General features: G+C 35.4%; 1 protein-coding gene across 2 annotated transcripts in view; it reads left to right on the forward strand.

Annotated features, from left to right (window-relative positions):
- Nucleotides 1–10,243, forward strand: part of LOC110461010 — a 108,208-nt gene extending 97,965 nt beyond the window's left edge. For both annotated transcript variants that reach the window (XM_021514269.1, XM_021514271.1), the window contains 3 exons: nucleotides 1,750–2,060; nucleotides 2,965–3,090; nucleotides 3,619–10,243. In XM_021514269.1, the coding sequence (XP_021369944.1) occupies nucleotides 1,750–2,060; nucleotides 2,965–3,090; nucleotides 3,619–5,248 (2,067 nt within the window). In that variant the 3' untranslated portion in view covers nucleotides 5,249–10,243. The remainder of the gene's footprint in view (nucleotides 1–1,749; nucleotides 2,061–2,964; nucleotides 3,091–3,618) is intronic.
- Nucleotides 10,244–15,926: the final 5,683 nt, after the last annotated feature.

Consider the following 15,926-nt stretch of genomic DNA (forward strand, 5'->3'; position numbering starts at 1 on the left):
TGGACTAGAGCGTCCACACCGAGGAGGGGCAGATCTGGTCACACAAAGCAGGGGTAATTAAGTTCATGTATATATGATAGTTATCTCCCTTGCCATTAACAGAGGTGATACACAGAGGCCACTGGCAGACACGTGAAGCAGTTTTGTATCGGAAGCATCTTAATAATATAATTGGAAATTAGGTTAATTTATAAATATTTGATACGATTTCTCTGGTTTAATTGAATGTTTTCAAATATTTGATTTCACCAAAAAGTATTTTTCAACAAAATAAATCATTGATTCGAGAGTCACATGAGTGGTTCTTTAGAATTCTGTGATGATTGAGGTATTACTAGTATGAAGAAACTCAATCTTTCTAGACAAAGTTTCAAATTCAAAAAATAAAAATGGAAATCTTTTAACTTAACTCATTCACCCCTGAAATTTCATAATGAATAGCAAACCCTTGAATTGAAAGAGATAAAATGTGTCTTCAGGGGTGAATGAGTTAATGGGAATCTTATTATTGAAATTTGAATATATAAATATGAAAAAAATAATTGATTTCTATAAATCAGGAAATAAAACATATGATGCAATCTTGTAAAAATGACAGGTGAAAACAAAGGTGTTGCAGTAATTGGTCAGTGTTGAAAGTCTTCTCACTAGCCCTACAGGCAGGGTCACTTCCCTACCTCAGGTAATACATGGTCAAGCAGGGTCCTGGACTGGTCAGTATATTCTACCTTACTGGACATGAATGGTCAGACAGGAACACCTGAGGCCCATTACCTACTAGGGTCTTAATGAAGACAAGATTTTTACCTGTGTAAATTAAATATTGACACAGGTGTCTGAAGTGTGCCATCTCTTTGTTATATTTGTCAAATTACTTAAAAGACTAATTTGACAATGATATATAATATGGGAGATAAAGGTAATATAGAATTATGGGTATCATGAAGGGCACAATTAGAACAGACCAGACCGATAAAACCTCACATGTAAAGCTGACGTTACAGGAGCAGGTACAATATTGTCAAGGTATCGTCACTTCTCTTCTATAGTCAGGCCTTAATATTTTCTTGTTGAATTTTTCATTTGCTCTATACATGAAGGCATTCATAGTTTGATTGTCTTTTTAGGGTGGTAGATAAATTATTCCCAATTTTTTTCATTGATAGGATATACATAACAAATAGCATGCCCAGTGGTGCAGTGGAGTGCTTTATAATCAGAGGTCCCTGGAGGGGAGACGTTTTTTATGAATAACAAAATCATAAGGAACATATATTTTTCATATATGAATGTTTGCTATAGGAAATGTGCATGCATGCAACTCGAGTTCTGCAGTCAGAAAACTGTTGAACAAATTGGAACTCTTCTTTGATGGAGATAAAACACAGAATGCTGGAACTGACTTTCATGTCTTGTAATTATAACAACGTAAACTTAATGTAATCTAGTGTATAACAATTTACTTTAGTTGATGGTATTCCAACCTGCATGTACCAACATGGGTTTGCATGGATTATTGAATGTTGGCAAACACTTGATGTCATAGCCGACTGGTTATAGTCGACATAAAAACATAACAAACATTTGATATCATTGCCGACTGGTTATAGTCGACATAAAAACATAACAAACATTTGAGGATTAATTCACTTTGAATATATAATAGCTCACTGAAATGGATAGATTACTTTGTGATTGTTTCATCATGATGAGTATTGTGAATTTCTCTAAACGACCTTGACCTTGCAGGTTTGTACAAAGGACAGCACATGTTTCTGTGACGAAGGATGGGATGACCTTGACTGTTCTGTGAAGGTCAACATCACCGTGACGACTGGGATCATGGCTACCACTCCCTTGCTGACGACCACAACAACGACCCCTGAGATCCTGGTAATCCCAATCGAAATAAATGAGGCCACTACTGCTAACACAGAGAGCTCTGTGGCTGCCCTTGTTCCCGAGGACGACGGCTTCTCCTCCGTGTGGCTCATCATCATTCTGGCCGCGGTCGTTGGGGGTCTGGTTTTCCTGCTTACAATGACATTTGTATGCTACAGGTAAATAACTACACTTACATTTTGAAAACAATTTGTTGATAACTGTATCAATTTTTTAAAACAAAACTAGACTAAACACCTGATACGATGATGTAAACAGTCTAAAAATAGTTCTGATGTGTCTAGGAATAAATGGACCAAATATAGGCAATACAACATGACATAAATAGAAAAATAAGATCTAACGTCCGACTGGAAAACTCGAGCCCTATATGAAGGGTGAAAACTCGAGCCCTGTGAAGGGTGAAAACTAGAGCCCTGTGAAGGGTGAAAACTAGAGCCCTGTGAAGGGTAAAAAAAGTTTTGTAGTCGCTCGTTAGATCTCATATTTTCTAAACTTATATATATATATATACATAACATTGGCTTGTTGTAATGTGCAGTTGTGTTCAGAATGTAATTGAAATAACAAAGTTTTTTCCTTAAATAACCTAAATGTAATGTATCTACTGGTATTTCAAAATCTGTCACAGTGCCCACCAGTGGTTCTGCTAATTCTTCTAACATAATAAAGCAAGTACGCAAGACTTAAAAACACCATGTACTTCTTTAAGGACATGCTGTAATATACTGTAAAAGCTGACTTTATTGACACCTGGCTTTGATGACATTCTGTTATATACTGTAAATCCTGACTTTATTGACACCTGGCTTTGATGACATGCTGTAATATACTGTAAATCCTGACTTTATTGACACCTGACTTTATTGACACCTGGCTTTATTGACACCTGACTTTATTGACACCTGGCTTTAATATAATCTTATCTGCACAACTCTGTCATATCCAACACAAGTGATCCAGTGCGCGGTTATGTCAGTAAAGCTAGGTATCAACGTTTTTCTGCCATACAGACCTTGACTGAATGTGCTCTTTAATCCTTACCATCATTTTCTGACACAGGAGGAGAAATCCAGCCAAGTTATTTAAGAAAAAGAAAGGATTCTTTGGAAAGAAGGGTGAAAAGGACGATAAATGTATAGAGGCAGGAAACAAGCTGATTACTTTTGGGAACCTGCCTTCCTACAAGTATGTATTAACAACGATTACTATTGAGGCACAAAGTGCCCGTGTCACAGTATCCATCATCTGTTGTCACCTTTTCCTGTGAGGCCCTGTCATGTTGTTTGGGCTGTAACTTGGTTTTCCTACAGTTACAGTACTAAACTGAGGGTAGCTTGAACTGCAGGTTCACATTTCAGTGTCAGTGTCCCCAATTCTATAAGTCTTGAAAAATTTGCCATCACTCAAGTTCCTTCATTAAGGATCTGGTTTCCATAAAACTTTATACAGAGGTTAACTTGAAGGATAAAGGCTCAGTTTGTTAACTTCAAGGAGTTTGCGTTTAAGCAGTTTGCACCAAAGGTAATGGTCACTGTTACTATGTACAGTGTATAGAAAAAAAATTGCTTTCACTCTCGTTCTTCATTTGTGATTGGATTTCCATGAAACACTCTACAGGGCCTACATGGCTTAGATATTTTCGCTACCCCATATTTTACATTGAAGTCAGTGGTTACAACAAAAAATGTATTCCTGTGTTTTCTCTTTTTGCAGGTCTGACAAGCTCTGGGGTAAGAAAAAGAAGAAAGGACGCCTGACAAGTGAGGAAGAGAGTGACATCGGGGAACTTCCCCCGCCTCCCATCATAATCTCTAACGACGCAGTCAAACCAGAGCGTGGAATTCTGAAGCATTGTGGGAAGGCTGATGAGCGGCGTAGTAGCGAGTCAAACACTGGTGGCTCAGACGTGACCTGTGATCGCGAGAGTATGGAACGTTACATGTACGATGAGGAGGATGACGATGAGGCAGAGGAAATACAGGAAATTCTCAGTCGAAAATATGAACCCGGAAATTCCATGGAAGAAGCCCTTGATCAAATTGCAGAATCCTCAAGTTTTGACTTTGTGTTACCAATGCCACATTTCAATTCTGGGAACAACACTTCTTCTGGGCCTACACAGTCATCACCGAGGAGAATGATGATGGGGGTCGGTGGGTACGACTTCCCAATGCATCAAACTCAACCGCAGCGTCCTCCAATGCTGTGGAAGTCTAATCTTCAATCTCCGCCCAAGTCAAAGGTCATTCGCATGAAAAATTTAGATGAGTTGATTCAGCAGATTGACAGGCACACTATTGACCTTTCACCTTCTCCAGATGAACTGCCAATGCAGGTGTCGCCATCTACTTCGGAGGATGTTCGCAGCAGCTCCACAGATGATCGGGACCGCCATTATTTCAACAGCTGTCACACGCCGCAATCTCCACAGTCCATCACAAGCGGAAGCACTCGCGACACGTACCGCCCCCTCCTCAGCAGCCAATGGACTAAGTATATCCTCCGACGCAATGATTGGGATAACGAAAGTGCAGACTACTGCACAAACGAATCTCCACCCCCTCATATAAATATTCCACCACCCATGAGTCCTCTGCACATACGGAACATATTCAACTATGCACAGAAATCACTTGACCGCGACAACAATGATACACCAATGGGAAGTCAGACTGGCGAGTGGAGCTCTAACAACGGTACCACAAACTCACGCTGTGGCTACGAGAAAAGTTCAGGTTACGGCAGCGAACATGATCCTGCAGAAGGAAATAGCATTGATGGCATGTCCCACACACAGTCCAGATCGGGGTCAGCATCGCCTCCATCGTACAGCGCTGTAATCCGCACTGGGCCAAACCAAATCAAACTGGTGCCCGCCAGAAAGTTACAGGAAACTGGTATAGAAAATGAAGATTTACATAGACTTTTACAAGAGTTACCAAGAATTGATGCTGGTACCTTTGAACGGAGTCCAGTCCCAACTAATATCAAACAACCAAGGTACGGTTTTCTATCAAAGGCCGATTCTTTACCCCCCGGTATACCACCACCTTCCGACTCTTTCCCAGACCCCTGCCCCCTTAGTAAGCAGGACAACATGCAGTTCGGAAGTGCACCATGCATAGACTGTAGTTTGGAGTCAATACCCCAGGCAGTTCTTGCCAAATCGAAACCCAAAAATAGAAACTGTTTCAATGTGGCACACAGACCTAACAGTCTCACGGGGCCTCAGAGGGAGGTCGAATTAATGTTTGAACAGAACGATTCGGACACTGACAGTCGGAGACACAGTGCCCTTGACAATGCACTGGAAGCTCTGCCTATGGACCCTACGGTAGCGTAGTGTTACAAGGGTAGACAACTCTTTTTAAAAAAGTGAGGACAACTCTTAAAGACAATTGGTTGTTGCCGGTGCTGTATAATATTTGTATGTATGTGCTTTAATGCCGAAGTAACAACTAGATCTGCTAAACACGCATGATTTTTTTTCTTTTCTGTGCTCTTACAGAAATTTTTACAATATTATACATGACTTTGTTTGAACATTCTTTAAAAAATATTTTGATGAATTTGTATTTCATCTTTTTAAGTCATTTGATTATGTATGTTTTGATTACAGTAATTTGTGACTTGAAGTCGGCTATGAATTTATTCATTGATTTTGCAAACAATTTTAATATTTTGCAACTTCCTTTATTAATTTCAATTTGAAGTGAGAATCTCCTTCTTGGCAAAGGAGTATTTAAATGTAATAAGTTATTCAAAAGAATATGAAACCAACTGTTGGAGCACACACATTGCCATTTGGACAAACACTTCGATACTTATGTCTCAAGATATTGGTATCTTACCGTGTAATTTTTTCATTTTTTTTCTCAATTTTTCAATATATCTGTTGGTTTCTATGGGAACGTGTATCTTGAAAGTGTTTTTCATTGCAATTGTATATACCAATTTAAATCTTACTTGCCATGATTTTACCTGAACATTTTTGTAACTTTGAGACCAATTCATTTAATATGCAGACAAAATGTAACAACCTTTGAAGCACATTTTTAGTATCAATCACCCACCGAAGTCTGTTTTTTGACACGGATCAGAAATTATATATGGCAACCAGTGAATATCTTGGACTTTGGCTCTAAGGTTGTTTCTGTGTAATATCATTAAATTTTAAAAGAATGCTTTAATTTTCATGAAACTCCCAACAAATACTGTTTGTATCAACTACCCGCTAAAGTTGAAATTTTAGTCAGATCCCAAATTCAATATGGCCGCTAGTAGCCATCTTGGATTCAAAGCTGTAGTGTCCAATCAAAGGTGTTCAGCGCATGGCCAAATTAATACATGTAATATATAGAGGCTACTGCTACTGGCCAATTGATGGCGGTTGATATCTCAAATTCAATGTCTGACCCAAATTGTAAATATTTGATGAGACTGATGCAGTCGTAATCATTTTAGATACCACACATTGATCAGGATTGATTTTTTTTGTTAGTGCCGAAAAACTTGTATGAACTGCTGGGAATTCAAACAGATTATCATCAATCTAGGGGAAAAGATGCATGTGAATTCCTGCAAAATTCATGTAAAACTGAAACACTTACTAAGATAAATAAATTAAGATGACACATAGTTAAGGAACTATTACAAAATGTGTGTGTAGTTAGGGTTCTGTTATCATATGTTCCCCACTGCCAAATGTCCCCGTATCATTTACTATCATATTATACCCAGGGATACATGTACCATCCATTACATCAGAGTCACAACATGACACTCCCGTCACCTTCAGTGTAACAGATATATCTGTGTGTGTATTAAATACAAATTATGTGTTAGGTAATAGTCTCATGTTTTTAAGACATTTTTTTTCATCAGTAATCAGGTTAAAGTTTCCCGTGTCCGGTTTTTCCATTATGAATATTTAAATAGTGAGACATAACATGATGAAAATTATTGTTACTGCAAAGGTGGACGCAATTATGAGATTACATAAAAACATCTGATCTGTTATCTTCCATCTTGTAATGGAGTATAAACCCAGGAAGTATGCCCATTTTTGTTGTTAACCCTTTCACCACTATAGACCAGAATGGACTCACCCAGATCAATGCATGGAAGAGTTTACTATAGTTAGAAAGGGGTGAAACGGTTAAAAAAATATCTTGCACATTAAGGATCCCCGTACCACTGCCAAAAAACTAGCTATAAATTAGAAACTTTTTAAAGGGTTTTATTTGCAGTTGGCAGGAATCCTTAATTCAGAAAAAATCTATGGACCAGCGATCTTCTTGTGCATGGACATAGTTTCTGTTTGTCGTATGTCCTATTGCAATTCGTACACAGATTATGTGTAGTTTGATACAGGCAGAATTTTCGACCCGTAGCCTTTGGACCTACGCTCGTCACTACAAATGTGCATTGTATAATGATCTCCGCATGCTTACTACGTAATCTACGCATCGTCACTTGTTAATTTTTGTTTCATTATGCATATGACCTTTATAAAAGGTCAAACCAAATGTGTGCAATACTCATGAACTTATTGATGTTATTTTTGTGATAGTTTAAAAATTATTTAGAGCAAAATACATGTAGAAAGATTTTTATCGTTTTATTTCGCAGTATTATTTCTCATTGTATCAGTGTATTCATTCTTACTGTGACGTGGTTTAAGTGACAGAACACGTAATGTATACAGGTTAGATCAACATTTAGTGTTTTGACTTTTTTTTCGTTAATTCATTGATAAACCTATATATGAATATGTCATTATAAATGAATTACCATATATATTAGATATTTTCGTGTATATAGAATTTTTGCTTTATTTACAACAAGATGATTAAAATCGTGAATATTAGAACGCAAACTTCTAATCAAATTATGATAATTGCTGTACACTTTTGTGATAACACTTGCATGGAGATAAAAATGACAAAATTCAAATGTGAAAATTTAATGATTTTGAAAATGTTTGTGAAATTTACATCCTGCATTAATAAACTGATATATAATATATTACCGTGGCGATGTGTTATAAGAGTTATAAATATGGAGAAGTTTTCAGAATTTTATTGTCCTCCTCCTCCTCGTATTTCTTAACAATAAACTAGCTTTATTTACCTTATACATATATATATTACAGAGAATCATTGTACTCTTGTCTTGGTTGGTATTCATCTTGGCCAAAGTAAAACCTGTTTGGTGCAGAATTACCTGACTTTTTCCGGTTTGTGTTAGCAACACTTACCTGCACTTGTAGTTATTTAAAATCTATTTTTTGCAAATCAGTAACTAGGCTCTCTAACTTAAACAGTAGGACTGTAATGTCGGCCAGGAAACCCCCGACTGTACATGTCTGTGTGATTGATGTCACAATATAGAATAATATTGAAATTGTGTCAGAATCAACACTGACATTAGATAAAATTAGATAACATATATTTTGGAGGTTTGGTGATATGTGTGTTATCTATGTATAGGTTGTGGAGTCAAAGCTTGAACATTTTCTTGTGGTGCAAGTGTGAATAAAAAAAATTCCTCTCCATTATTATATACTGTCTGCCTTTCATGGCCTAAAACCTTCAGTCAAGGTCATATACATGTATCTACCATTGAAACCCCAAGTACCAGGTAATTGTTTTTAGGGGAATGGAGGGATGAATCACAGGGGCTAGCAGTAATGAATATTGAATAAGAAATGATCATTTATTAACCACACAATTAACTTTATGTAATCATGTTCTTTTTCTTATAATTCTTATTTTATAGTTATTGTTTCTAGTCCCGTCGGCTGAATTAAAAACAAACGTTGAGGTATGCATATTAAAATCATCCAACAAAAAATCTTACAGAAATGCCAAACTTGCTGGTGTATCACCGGTGATAATTCAGGTAGCACAACAGTAAGTTTGTGTTATTCATTAATTTGCGTAACTTTGAGCAGAAGAACAATGTTTCGGGCTATTACATTGTACAGTATGTATGGTCTACATGTATATAATCTACCTGTACAGTGTTTGCCCCGTTCATCATTTGTATGGTTGCTTAACTGCTTTACAAGAAACTTTGTTACAATTTTAGGAGCAAGTTAGAGAATTTCACTCGGTGAAAGATGTCAAATTTATTTTGACCGATCAGTACGATATTATCTATTTACTGCATTCAAAGCTAGATTTTTGTTCAGATGCAGATCAAGTGAAAGTAGAATAAGTGGTTGTTTTGGTATATCTTTGCTTTGTTTACTAAATTATTTACTTATAGTAACTGCACAACTGATATCATAAGGAAGTAAATATAACAAGGTAATAGCACATGTTACATATACAAATGTAAGCTAAATATTTTGTTGTATTTTGAGATTTTCATTATCATATTATCAATATGATTATTTGAACATGTAGAGATCTGATATAGAAGAATAATATTTATATGAAACAATATATCCCAGGGTACTGGGATATCGGTCACTGTGTTTGTTTATTTTGCAAAACTCTAGGAAACCGTATATTTATGTGCAGTTTTACGACAAATGACCAAAGTGACATTTTCGTATTGACATCTTACAGGCCGTAACTCCTGAACAAACAAATGTTCTGAAGTAAGTTTGGAATTCCCGAGAATCTGTGTGACAGTAATACTTTGTTTGTATCTAACGTGTTATATGTTTCTTTTGTGTGTTCATACCCTCAGAAAAATAGAAATTTGAACAATCTTGTGGATCCATTTTGAATTACAAATTGTTCTTCATTGACTGTATTTAGGTTACTCATTTAATCCATTTTGAAATATTTTAGCATCATCATCACCATTTTAGAATTTATAACTTGTGACCTGTAAATGTCACATGACAATCAAGAGTGCTGATACAATGAACAAATTTATGTCATAATTCATCTAGGTCATTGTGACTATTTTTAACTAAATGTAGGTCACTTTAACTTGATTGAAGTAGGTCACTGTGGCTTGATTTCACTAAATCATTGTGACTTTTAACTAAATCAGACATCATTAAGTCAATGACTTAACTAGGTTATGGTTACTTGCTGTAATTAGGTCATTGTGACACAATTAGGTCACTGACTTGATTAAACTAGGTCACTGACTTTCTGAAATGGGTTGCCGTTATTATAATAATAATAATTGTGACTGTAATAACTTGGTCACTGACTCGTATGTAAATGGGTTACCGCGACTTATAATAATTAGGTCACTGTGACCTGTTTTGTGTGCTCTTCCATATCACCACCAGTACCTACCCAATTGTATAACAGTTTCCTGCCGAGTTGTAGTAGGATCAAACAGAGAATAAACTCCACAAAGTAAACAATCACCGTTTTTGTGTTCTTCTTTCTGAATATTAGATATGTAAACCTTTGTTCTGTATCAAGGTAGAGAGTCCCAGCACTTTTCATCTCCAAGGAAAAAAAAGTTCCAATTTTTCTTACCTACAAATCAACAATCTTTAACTTTCTGGGAAAAAATCCCTAAATATACATATAGCTCGATAATTGGAATGGCATGCAAGTTTACTGTTATGATAATTTAGTTTGCTTTTCACAAAAAACATTTCAACTACAGCAATTTAACCACTGTTTGACTGTAAAATCATTCTGCAACATTACAAAGAACATTTTCAAAGTATTCCAACTCCTTTAAAAAAGGGCATAGACCTGAAACCTAAAATTATAAATTTTCAATTTCAAAATGGAAGAAATAAATTTAAGAGGAAAAAGCTTTTGAATGCCTGTTTAAAGTAAAAGAAAAGAGTTTGGACTCTCTACCTTAAGCTCAATTTAAGGCTTCATTGAACAGAACACATTTAAGAGTCTGATTTTGAAACAAGCACTTAAAAAAGTCAAATTTCAAAGTAAGCTTAATTGAAACCCTGCGTTTGGATCACTTTAGCAAGAGTCAGGCTATTTGGGCTGATCTGAGATGAATTAATTTCTTTTAGAAAGCTTACTCAAAGGAAATTCCATAGGTAAGAAATTAGGAGAAATCAATATTAATAATGTGCAATGTAAATGTAGGAAATTTCCACAATTTAGTGTTTACTGAATGAGCTGGAAAATATTAATATGCACACCAAAACATATACATAATCTATTACATTGCAGCAATGTCAAAGTTTCCACACCCTGATTTTTTTTGTGACGTGAAATGCACATTTTTTTTCTCTTTTACAATACCATATTTATCATGTTATGAGCCCAAGGGACCAACACATAATCTCCGACTGAAAGTAGGGGGATGGGCGTATTACAGGACGGTGAAATAGCATTTGTTGGAATTTCTTCTTGACAGCAATATATATGGGTGGGCTTATTACCAAGCAATAAACCTATAGAGTGACCAGGCCCCGGAATCTCGAAACTTCTTAAACCCATTCTTAGTGCTTAACTTTAAGCATATACTTAAAAAAGTGTATCTCAAAGGTTCTTAAACCATTCTCAATTCTTAACTTTAAGCATATACTTAAAAAAAGTGTATCTCAAAGGTTCTTAAGTATGCATTCTCAAATTTTAAGTTGAGAACGGGCTCAATATTTGAGAATGGTAAGGAGCATGCTTAAATATTTAAGAACGTGCTTAAATACACAAAATGGCCAACTGTAATTGTCTTATAAGTCATGAAATTCAGCCGCCAGAAATGAGAAAGGAGACGAAAGGCACAGTGTTTATCGTTATTTTTCATTTATTTATTTATTTATTCATAATTAGCCAACACTTTGGATATAATTAGAAAACCAGCATTTGGGGCCATTCAATACAGTCTTCTATCACAGGATGTCCATAAAATCAGACATTGGCAAATAACTGATATGGCCTATTCGGTTATGGGGAAAAGGAAAATTTTACCAGAGGATTTGGGGCAGGTTCTGACCCCACCCAAGTGTAAAATTTTCATATCGCGAATACATGCATAATGATAGGCACCTTTCCTCAAATATTTCTTACCCAGGAAATATTTCTTAAAGGAAATGTTGTAAATGCAACAATTAATGTCATAGCATTTCTTATTACATTAGCAATCTCGTTACAACCTGTTAATATCGTTCCACACATTTAAAACTAGGTCATTGCTTTGTTAATGAGAGAAGCATTACATAAATTGTAGTTATTGTTGTTAATTGTTTGATTACCGAACTGACCGATTAACCGGTTACTCGGTCAGAAGATTTTTCGAGTAACCGGTTAGTAAATTTGTCTGGTTTGACAACCCTAATTTTAACATTATAGTGAACACGTTAAAATGACTTTTTTTCTTCAAATTTAACCCAATAGGCTTCTGTACCAGACATTTTCATTTGAAGTGTGGAACCTTTTTTATCCCCTCCCATGGGGAGTGGTGGTGGTGTAATGGGTAAGGGGGTGTTTTGTTCCGTGCGTACATATTTATCACCTTTTTTCATCGCTCTATTGAATTCATATCTGAACATATGAACAATACCATTGTATAAAAAGTGTCCAGTCATGGTTCTAATGAATCGTCATAAATAAATAAATAAATTTAATCAGTTTAGGATAATTATTCAATATTTTCTTTTAATATCTAGCATTCAATAATATGTCTGTCATAACAACAAAAATGGTGTCAACTGTTTTTTAATATACAATTTAGCTTGAAAACTTAAATATGGTTTTCAATGCACTGCAAAAGAAGTGCGGGAGTATCTATCCTAGTTAATTCCGGAAGTATTTCATACACTGATATTACCTTTTTTCGAGATACACCAATTTGAGAAATTCTCAGCTAAGTACGTACTTAGCTTAAGAATGGAAAGTTAAGAATTGAGAATTAAGAAGTTTCGAGATTCCGGGGCCAGGCCACTTTCAGCTACAGTGTATTTACTCTTGGGCTTAATGTTAAATTCTAAGACACTCTTTAGCAAGGTACGTCTATGAAATACTTCAGTAGAAGATTTCAGGAAGCGAGTCTCCAAAACTAGGATCTATGAAGCCCTGGTTATTAACATTTCAATATAATGCTTAAAACCCAGTGGGGGGTATATAGGAATCGCCCTGTCTGCCTGTCCGTCTGTCTGTCCATGAGCCTTGTAAGTGCATATTATCTCAAACTATGTGTTTAATTTTATGTAACTTTACACAGTGAAAGTACATTGTATGTACCGGTAAATATGCATGAAGAAAGGAATATGAGATTTGAATATTTCTTATGGAGAAAGTACTTTGTAATGCAACTATTTTTCCTGGAGTTATCATGCACCCTTGAAACTTTAAATTTCTGCTCCAGAAACACTACACGCAAGCCGAGTGTGTAGATCTTTGTGAGCTCGCTCAGTTTCTCTTGTTAAATCTGACAAATGACAAAGTCAACATTTGGTGTGGAGATATTTTATTGTTACACCAGCATGATCACACTACCAAGCATGATTACACCACAGAGATAGGTATAGTGGAAATTGTTGTAAATGAAGACTTTTCTTCAATTAAGTTCTTGTTTTACCAAATAAAAAGTGATTCAATGCATTTCAAAAGGAAACATAAGTATTGCAGAAAAGGTTACAAGAAAGTAAAAAACAGAAATTCAGAAAATTTGAAACATGCTGCTAAAGTACCTCGGTATATAGTGTAGAATCATTTACTTGCGTGAGATTAAAATTTCGTGGTTTTCATATACTAGCCTGTTTCACTGATTTCTGATTTTCCCCTATCGATATCATACCAAATTTATGTTTTCGTGGGGATTTAATTTTGTGAATTTTTGTTATCCACAAAATAAACGAAATGTAATGTCCCACGAAAATTTATTATTTTACAGTATTTTAGTGCTTTTTGTGCTTTAGATATTGTGTTAAACTATGATATCACTTATTGAAATCAGTTTTGTTTTTCAATGCATACTTTGTGGTTGAGCCAATTGATCAATGTACTAGTCTGTTAAAATTTAATAATGCGCTAAAATTTGAGTACACTAAAATTAGTATGTTAACAGTATACGTAGCCAGTATAGGGTATTCTTTATCCTTAGAAAGTAAAGAGATTATTGAATGAAACTTATATTCCCGACACCTTGTAAAGGATGGTATATATACTGTATACTATATATATTGGGTAATTTTCGCCCTTTGCCAGTAAAATCCATGTTCTCCCATTATTAATTTCACCCTTTACATTTAATTACTATGCATATTACCCGGTATGGTCTTTATTAACTAATTCACCCCTGAAGACACATTTGAACTCTTCCAATCCAAAGGTTTGAATAATCCATTACAAAATTTCAGGGGTGAATGAGTTAATGTTTGCTGTAACGATAAATTTGTCCTCATTACCGAGGTCAGAAATTAAACTGCAGTGAAAATGTCACTGTACACAGTATACATGTAAACAAGATCATAAATGTAAACTTCAACTCATCACCCCTACATATTTAAACTGGACTTGCCCAGTCTATGATTTGGTAAGGTTCAAATGTGACTGTAGGGGTGAATGGGTTAATACCAAATGTCCACCATACCAATCCCTGTGGATAATAAGTAACAGCTGTAGTTAACATGAATAACGAAAACTGAAAGCCGAAACACAGGATTATAAACATACAGACACCGTGTTATAGTGATACGTTATGTTTTCATGTTGATCAGAAGAAAAGTACTTTGCATGTGCCTGTCACACAGACTTTTCCATCAACATTGAAGGTGACACGTGACCTCCACAAAAAAGAAGAATATGGTAATTATTTTGCTTATGAGGAAAGTATGTTAACAGCCATGAAATTTACAATGTCAAAAGATAGTGATTTTGACAATATCATTATACAGTAGGTAAAAGTTATATGGCGAGGACTCTGCAGTGCCTTCAGTTTCATCCAAGGGTTACACTCTCAATAACATGCAAGAACGTAAGAGAGCGTGCAAAACTCCTGGAATTTTGAGGATGGTGCTTTGGAGAAGAAAAAAATATACTACAAATAGCTATTTAAGTTTACTGACCTTGAACCTTAGCCTTTGTGACTTGACTTTGTATTACAAGTGAGGTCATAAGATGCTGCATGGCACCAAGTTATATATATGTAAATGAGGTATCAATTATTAAAACAAATCTTTACTAGTATTTGAACTTTGACATTCATTGTGACCTTGCCCTTTGAAGTGAGGTTGTAAAATACCCCTGTACTGCATGGTACACCATCAAGTTAACCCTTTCACCACGGTAGACCATAATGGACTCATCCTTATCAATGCATGGCAGAGTCTACTAAAGGTACATAGGGGTGAAAGGGTTAAAGGCATGTAAAATACTGACCAAATCAGACAACACAGTTCAAGTATTTATCCACTGATCCAACATTACTGAACATAAGATTTACGAATGACTATCACAATTTCATCATCAATATAACTACATCCTACATCTCAAAATCCATAATGAGCAAAGATTCGCTTGATGCATGAATAATAATATTCATCTCTATAAATGAACATTATAATTATATCGCAAGATAGGTGAATGTTCAGAACTCCCCAAGCAGGCTGTGACTACAGGTTTGCCATTCTATGTAGAATATAATGGGTGAATACAATGATACATTTTAAATAATGAAAGCTTGACAAAATATTCAAATATGCATTTCATGTTTTACATTATGATAAATGCATTCAATTTTTTCAGAAAGCAAGTTTCCGATAAGATATTTCAAACATACTGAATTCAACCTGGTAAATGCCCCATTCCTTATAAATGGCACCAATTATTTTCCTGGACCGAACATCCCATCCCTTACAATAATTTCCTGAAAACATTCAAGGATCTCTTATTAACCTTTGGTCTTTTATTCAGACATTTGAAAAATTAGGTATGTAATTATTCTGATATCCTAAATTATTAAATTCAAAGGGCAATTATGAGGTTGAATTTGGTCATTATAATATTATATTTTAAACAACACATTTCATATATTGAGTCACACTTAATCACTATACTGCGTACAGTGTCCAACCCCTGGTTACTGGGTTGAAAATCTCACAACTCGACAGTTTACAGGAA

The sequence above is a fragment of the Mizuhopecten yessoensis genome, unplaced genomic scaffold (genome assembly GCF_002113885.1).
Source record: "Mizuhopecten yessoensis strain PY_sf001 unplaced genomic scaffold, ASM211388v2 scaffold10531, whole genome shotgun sequence".
In the NCBI taxonomy this organism is placed as follows: Eukaryota; Metazoa; Mollusca; class Bivalvia; order Pectinida; family Pectinidae; genus Mizuhopecten; species Mizuhopecten yessoensis.